General features: G+C 40.6%; 1 protein-coding gene across 1 annotated transcript in view; it reads right to left on the reverse strand.

Moving 5' to 3' along the window:
- Positions 1 to 1053: 1053 nt before the first annotated feature.
- The window catches only part of LOC108968482 (thioredoxin-2), a 16635-nt gene continuing 9221 nt past the window's right edge, over positions 1054 to 8467 (reverse strand). The window contains exons 2-3 of the mRNA XM_018932543.1: positions 6394 to 6540; positions 1054 to 1272 (exon numbers count right to left, since the gene is read on the reverse strand). Coding sequence (XP_018788088.1) covers positions 1123 to 1272; positions 6394 to 6540 — 297 coding nt within the window. The 3' untranslated portion in view covers positions 1054 to 1122. The remainder of the gene's footprint in view (positions 1273 to 6393; positions 6541 to 8467) is intronic.

An 8467-nucleotide genomic window follows, 5' to 3' on the forward strand; every position in this document is an offset into this window, starting at 1 on the left:
GTCAGGATGAAAGCGGTTAAGAAAGCACCCCTGCATGCGGCTCAGCGTGCCTACAGAGCGGACAGATCTACCAGTACTGCTCTGTACCAGCTGACTTCTAAGATAGAGAGTTCACTGGAGGTGCCTTTGGTAGCCAAGGCTCTAAGCATAGCCAGCGTCGCCTATGAAAAAATAAAATTTATATATGTATATAATGATTAAAATATTTAATTTAAAATGTACCTAGCAGCCAAAAGTCTCTTATGCCTCGAATATACTCCTGCTTCATTAAAGTATTTAATTGACTTGTATTCCAAATTAACGAATCATGACAGGCTGCAATGTAACCCTAACTGGTTAACCCTTTTAACTTTGATCGCGGCACTAGTACGGAAACCTCTGCTAGACTTATATCCCATGGCAAATGGGTAAAACATTGGAATTGGATGATATGATTTCTAAGTGTGCTTTCCGCAATTTTTAATATGTCATGATCTATAATTTTTTTCATTGTTTTCAGTAATGTTTACAATTTCATCATGGAAAGATATACGCAAGAACTTTTACAAATAATTATATTTTATTATAAAAACAGTCGTTCTCTTATTGCAACTTTTCATGTCTTTTTGTCATTTTAGAAGTTATCTTGACAACACGCAGCACGATGCTGAACGTGCACAATTCCCACTACAGTACAACGCAATTTAATCGGATTTTATCCAACCAAGTGCTTTTTCGGCGATCTAACACCGTTTGGAAAAAAATGCATAACGTGCAACAACCACAAAGCTCCAGCGGCAAACAATCTGAAAAACTTGGGTGTCAATGTTTGACGTAATCGCCGAATTTTCCACCGCAATTGAGCTTGGCATGTTTGGCCGTAGCAGGAAATTGTGGTTTTGTCGATGAGAATGGCGCCTAGTTTAACAGTTTTCTAATAATCCCAGGCGCCAAGGAATGAGAAGTGTAACAATGGGCTTCTTTAATGTGTGCCAAATAATAACATTGAAAACTTAATATAAATAATTGAAAATTTTTTTTAGATTATGATCTCAAAAGACTACTATTTTTTATTGTTCAAAATTAAAATTGGAAACTTTACAGCATAAAAAAAAATTAAATACAATAAATTCGAATTTAAATTTATGCATTCTTCTCCACGTAATCARCTAATTTTTCGGGATTTGCCCCTGCAAAGGAACATATCTGTTGACTTCCTTTAATAAATACAAAAGTTGGCATGCTACAGATGTTGTACTCCATGGCAATGTCTTCACATTCATCCACATCAACCTGAAAAATATAATTATGCATACATTTTAAATAGTGTTCGCGTTTCAATAAATATACTAAGTCTTGCTTATAAATTCTGTTGAAAAGCTTACATATAAAGCATATAGCGAGAGAAAATTTGCGGAAAAAAGTGTTTCAAGGTGCGTTCCAAAGTAAACAGGACTTAAAAAAAAAACAGAGCAAATGTTTTTTCGGTAAAATCAATTTATTTTATTCCAAATAGTGCCCTGCTTTAATACAGCTTTTTGCACGGTCCAAAAGCATGTCGAACGAGTGTTTTAGCTCGTTGGACGGTATGGCCGCCAGTATGCCGGTGCAATCCTTTTGAATGACCTCTACGTCTGCATAACGCTTTCCTTTCATGGGCAAATGCATTTTCCCGAAAAGGAAGAAATCGCACGGTGCCACATCAGGTGAATACAGGGAGTGGTTAATGGTTAAAATGTGATGGTCAAACAATCGGCCACAAGCGTCGATCAAATGTTGGATTCTGAGCAATTTTTGGTTGTCAGTCAATTTGTGCAGAACAAAACGTGCACACACCTTTCGTAAGTACAAATATTCAGTCAAAATGCTATAACTCGATGTTTTGGAGATGTTCAATTCAACTTCCATGAATTTCAATGCTGATTTTTGACTTGTGCACTATGCTACGGGATAGGCAATCATCGCCATAAACTTGTTTCATTAATTGAAAGGTCGGGTAAAAGTTTTACCCATTTTAAAACAAAATTTAATGTTGTCTCTTTGTTCGAAGCTCATTTTCGCACCGATAACACAAACATACTGACACTTAAAACGCAATAATTGATTTCCAAATGATGAAATTCTCACTAGACAATCGATAAAGATAGCATATTTCAACGCACCAGTCGACATATGTGTAGATGACGCCACCAGAGGGCGTTAGATTCAAAAAGTCTGTTCACTTTGGAAAGCGAGAGTTTGTTTACTGCACTATTGATCGTTTTCCATAAGGTCTACTGTCGATGTCAGAAAGAGAAAGAGTCGTCCTCTCGTGGTTCGAACCAATTCAGCGCTAAAAACTTGTCGCGAACGCATTCGCAAAAATCCTCTTATAAAACTGTCAATCAATTTCAATGTGAACCATTGGTTAACTTGTCACCTTCTGACAACCTACTTGAAGCAAATAAAGTTCAACAGATGCAAGCGCCTTCTTCAGCGGTTTTCAGTCAAGGGCCATGAAAGGAATATTTTTACAGTAGAGAGACATGATGGCAAGTTAACCAATGGTTCACATTGAAATTGATTGACAGTTTTATAAGAGAATTTTTGCGAAAGAAAAGTATTATTTCTAACGTTTAATAGTAATTCCTCGGCAAAAGCGTTTTTGAAAATAATCATCAAATTCTGTGTTACCAGAATTATCTCGATTTTCATCAAGGGCAAGGGCTCTTATTGCGAGTGTGTAACCCTGTTTGAATCGTCTTTAAAAAATTAAACTTATTATTAATTAATTAATACAAGAGCAACCACTAGTAACTAGACTACTTTTAGCCCAACCCAGGATGGGAGAAACTTCTGCTGCATACATGCTAAAAAAATGTATCCAATGTCATGAATGTTCTCTTAATACTGTTATTGTTTTTGTAATGAGTTTCTAGACCCTTATTGAGGTGGAAGTAATAAGTTAGCTATCATCGACGTCACTTAAGTGAGTTGGTTTCACTGGGCGTGAAAAGACAATTAGGTATGTCAGGGTCTATTTTGAATAAGTAGGAGTTTAACATACTAATGTTGTTGTATGTGATTGACAAGTTGGCTATTCTTGTGCCGAAGATATCTTCTCTATCCAATATGGCTTTCAAGCTGCCAGGAACAATTTTGACATCGGAAGAGCAGATACAGGAAGATGCGTCATATTTAGCAGTTCACGCAAGTGAGGAAAGTTCTTTGATTTCCATTCACTTGGAAGTGGTCAGGTCATGCAGCTCACAACTGCCGGTGCTAGACCAAGTAGCCTCTGGATAGCCTAAGAACATCTGTTTAAAAACGAACTAAAGTGAGAAAGCGAAATATCCTCTCCACAGGGTTTGTGCACTGGGTTTTGGATAAACTGCCTCGGATAAGAAATCCGCCCTTTGATTTCAGAACATGCAGCTGGAATGTCCGGTTCCTTAATTGGGAAAGTGCCTCTGCCCTGGTCGTTAATGTCCTTTCTAAAATGAAGACTGACATCACTGACTGACGATGGACGGGAGAAGGACTACAGTAGCCATATAAGATGGAAGACGCGTCTCCAGTATTTATTTATTTATTTAAGTATAAATACGCCAAACGGCATTATACAACTAAATCATTTTAAATTATGTAATATTTTTTATGTAATTAAAAGGGAGTAATGAATATTATTTAATAGCAGTATAAATAAAACTACAAATTGAACAAAAATTGTAAGAATAGCAACTTAGGAAGGAGGAAGTGGAAAAGGTGAGACTAGGGATATTGCAGTAGACGTGATTTGATATCCGGGATGAAGGCACCGAGTGATTCGCTATAGAAGTCCACATCACTATGTAATGAGTTGACGAGCCTGGCCAGACGCTTGTGAGGACCATTGAAAACGTAGCTCTTGGTAGTTTTCATAGTCTTCAGGATTACGTATTGTAGACATCCGTACGCTCCGAGATTCTAACATCCACTCGGACCACTATCCTGTTGCAGCCGCGATGCGCACCCGCATCTGTGGAGCAAAAAACGTCACGTCAACAAACAGAGGGAAATTTCAACGCCGAGAAGCTACCATCACAACAGACAGCGGAACGATTTTCTACTCGGCTTGCACTCCTGCTCTCTGAGAGCAGTCATCAACAATTCGGTATAAGGGAACCATATGAAACGAAACTATTGGTTTTCGAAAAATTCAAAAGAACAGTTGATACAATGAGGAATGCCGAGTCCACCTCGCAACGACACAATCGAAGAGAACAAGTGCGGAAGGGGATAGATTCCGAGAGTTGAAGAGGTAAGCAAGACGCCTTTGCAGACGGCAAAAGAGGGGCCGAAATGCGTGAGTATGAAGAGCTTGACAAGCTGGCCGACAGGGGTATTACACGAAAATTCTATGACAAAATTCTGCGACTAACAGACAGTTTCAAGACCGGAGAATACTCTTGTTGAACCCCCAGAAGTGATCTAGTAACCGATGCCTAAAGCATACTAAAATTATCAGAGTGGCTTTAGGGCAGGAAATTCTACAACCGACCATATATTTCAATCTTGGAAAAGACCCGTGAAAAGAAGATAGACATACACCACTTCTTAGTCGATTTTAAAGCTGCTTTTGACGGCACGAAAAGGAGCTGCCTTTATTCTTTATCCAGAATAGACCCTGATATATCCAACATACATATGTCCTGCGTGCAACGAGTCTCCGAACAGTACGTTTCCGTGGCCTCCCGCGCAGGACATATGTATGTTGGATATTTCAGGGTCTATTCTGAATAAAGAATAAAGGCAGTCGGAGACTCATTGCACGCAGGACATATGTTAGAGATACATATCAGGGTCTATTCTGTATAGTAAGGAGTTTAACCTACTAATCCAGAACAAAGCTGCGCAAGGGTAACTCGCGTTTCCGGCAGGTTAGAATCTTCTTTATCTGCGTTCCACTGGATGCAGGCGATTATATTGGTGTTTCGTAATTGAGGGCCGGCCGGCCGACTGCCTTATTAGTTGCCAACTACGTTTCTTTGTTTTTCCCCCATGTGCTGCCGGCTAGCGACATGAGGATTTTATTGCGGCTCTGTACCTTGGCGATAATCGCGGTCGTATGAGGAGAGGAGCATAGACTATCAAATGTTACACCTAAATTCTTAGGATTATTGACAGTTGGAACCTTGACGCCATCGACTGCAATATTAAGCTCAAGCCAATACTCCTTCGTCCACTTCGTGAATATGGTCACTGTGGATTTGGTAGGAGAAAGTTTTAAGTTCCGTGCAAAGAACAAACGAGAAAGGTCGGAGAGATAGCTGTTTACTTTTAAACACATGCCATCGATTCAATTGCTCGACGTTAATATCGTGCAATCATCAGCGTACGAGGTTATCGAAACTCCTTCTGGTGGATGTGAGAGCTTCGAGATGTAGAAGTTAAACAGTAACGGGGAGGAGACACCATACTGCGGAACCCCCTGTTTAATTCTTATCAGTTCAGATTTTTATCCTCAAAACAGTACGGATAATTGCTGACCGCTCAAGTAGTTCATGGTCCACCTTGTTGTTGTTTTAACGGTTATCAAATCCCCGTTGGGCTGGTAAGGGTCATTTGCGTTGTCGTCGAGGTCGTCTAACGGGAGGAACCGGAAACGTGCTGTTTCGACAGGGTCGGACCAAAATGAGAAGGATGTTAGATGAGTAGGGTTTGTAGGGCATGCAAAGAGGTGGCCAGTATCATACGGTGACTCGTTGCATGCAGAACATACATTCGGTATGTCACGGTCAATTCTGGATAAGCAGGAGTTTAACCTCGCGTTTCTCGCGGCAACTAGAGATCTTTGCCTGCGATAGGTGGTGATGACGGGAAGCGAGTCGGTGAAGGTGTTTATGGCTCCACTGTCAATAGCGGTCAGTCCCTGTCGAAAGTTAGTTGCGTCCGGTCCGATCCGGTCGGCGTACTGTACGACGTTGTCGACATAGTCAAGGAAGAACCTTTAGATGCTCCTGGGAGGCGGTTCCGCTCCAAGCAGATGGCTGCACGGGTGATTCTTACGGAAACATCCTAGCAGGAACTGTTTGAAGAGCAGTTCATTATGCTCCTTTACAGGAAGCATAAGCGTCTCACTGTGGAGGTGTTGTATGCATTCCACTGCATCCAGGCGACCATATTCGTGAACTTAGATTAATACTTACAGTCCAAACGAGGTAAGATCGCCGAAAAAATCCAGTGTTATTAATTTTAGTTCCAAAAAATTATAAGTCTATAATTTATGTTAGTTATAAATGTTTGAATGCATCGAATGTTAACAAAGCATTAAAAAAAATAGAAATAAATATCAATACAAATTAGTAACACTATATTATTTATATTACGTAGAAAAATATTAACATTAAAATGCCGGTGCACCATAGGAAACAGTACAGACATGCAGTAACCTACCTTTAATACAACGACTTTTCCTTCGTACTCTTTTGCCAATTCCTCTAGCCGAGGAGCGATAATTTTACATGGGCCACACCAAGTTGCAAAGAAATCAATTACAACTAACTTCGCTCCAGCCTCTTTAAGTTGATTCTTCAAATCATTCTATAAAATAAAATAAAAATTCGATATATATTAATTTAATGTAAGTCTTAATACTCAAAAAACACGAAACACGTCTCATATTTCAATATATTTCTTTTCATTTTTAATTACAAATGAGCAATCCGCATTTGTTTATAATTATTTTTCTTTGATAAAAATAAAAATTGATGCACAATTACAATCTTCTTAACCATAACATGTCTTCTTTTAGACACATGCCGCTCTAGTCGATTATGTCGAAAAAACCACATAGCTTAGTTGGAAGCTTAAATATAAAGGAATTAATTATATACCATATATGTATGAATATTACTATTAATTTCTATGAAATTTGTTTTTAAGTTATTTAAATCAAACTGCTCGTTAGTTTTTGAAACTAGTTGTAGTGATATCAAACATTGTTAAAGAAAATTTAAAGTTGATGACAGGGAGATATTTCATCCCCAGATCCATTTGCTTCGCTGCCTTATACAATCAGTAGAAAGCAGAACTAACAGCGCGGTTGTTAAGGCCAATGATATCAATATCATTGGCGTATGCCAGCAGTTGTACACACTTATAGAAGATGGTACATCCTTCTTTGTTTAGTTTTGCAGCTCGAATTATTTTTTCCAGCATCAGATTAAAGAAGTCGCACGATAGGGAGTCGCCTAGTCTGAAACCTCTTTTGGTATCGAACGGCTGGGAGATTTCTTTCCCGAATCTACCAGAGGGTTTGAATTTCCACGCATCCGCATGGCTATACTGCCTCAAACCTATCCGGCGGAGCCGCTCCAATCGAAGGAGCTTACCGTGCTCCGGGACCTCCTCATGCAACAGGTATTCACCCCTTCCTGGGGGTGGAATTCGACCATATTTACGTACTGGACGAAGAAGTATAGACTTGAGCTTAATATTGCAGTCGATGGCGTCAAAATTGCGACTGTCAATGACCCTAAAATCTTAGGCGTAACCTTCGATAGTCTATGCTCCTCTCCCCATATGACCGCGATTATCGCCAAAGTACAGAGCTGCAACAAGATCCTCAATTCGTTAGCCGGCAGCACATGGGGAAAGACAAAGAAACGTTGTTGGGAACTTACAAGGCAATCGGCCGGCTGGTCCTTAACTACGCAACACCAATATGGTCGCCAGGAAGCGGATGAGGAAACTCAGGCGTGCCAGAATACTGTACTCCGGACCACGACGAGATGCCTCCTGATGTCTCCCATCGAACACCTCTACAGTGAGACGATTATGCTTCCTGTAAAGGAGCATAATGAACTCCTCTTTAAACTCCATCTGCTTGGAGCGGAACCGCCTCCCAGGAGCATCAAAAGGTTCTTCCTTGACTATGTCGACAACGTCGTACAGTATGCCGACCGGATCGGACCGGACGCAACTAACTTTGGACAGGGACTGAACGCCATTGACAGTGGAGCCATAAACACCTTCACCGACTCCCTTCCCGTGAATGGCGTTCTTGGAATCAAATCACCACCTATCGCAGAAGAAGAGCTCCAGTTGCCGCGAGAAACGCAAATGGCCCTAGCGCAACTTCGCTCTATATATTGTAGCAGGTTAAACTCCTACTTTTCCAGAATTGACCCTGACATAGCCAATGTATGTCCTACATGCAACGATTCCCCGCATGATACTGGCCACCTCTTTGCATGCCCTACAAACCCAACTCATCTAACACCCGCCTCCCATCCTCAGTGTAAAAAACCTCAGTTTCATGCTAGATTCTACTTTGTGGTGGTGTGCAATCGACTGGCGGTAAAATCCTGGGGATGGAAGTCAAGGATCGTTAGGTGGTTGTACACCATGATAGTGCGACCATCACGTACGGGGCGGTGACCTGGGCGCCAATAGCGTTGTTGTTGTTGTTTTAACGGTTATCAGTCCCCGTTGGGATGGTGAGGGTTATCAGTGTTGTCGTCGATGT

This window comes from Bactrocera latifrons, unplaced genomic scaffold, assembly GCF_001853355.1.
Source record: "Bactrocera latifrons isolate USDA-ARS-PBARC rearing strain unplaced genomic scaffold, ASM185335v1 scaffold_218, whole genome shotgun sequence".
Taxonomy (NCBI): domain Eukaryota; kingdom Metazoa; phylum Arthropoda; class Insecta; order Diptera; family Tephritidae; genus Bactrocera; species Bactrocera latifrons.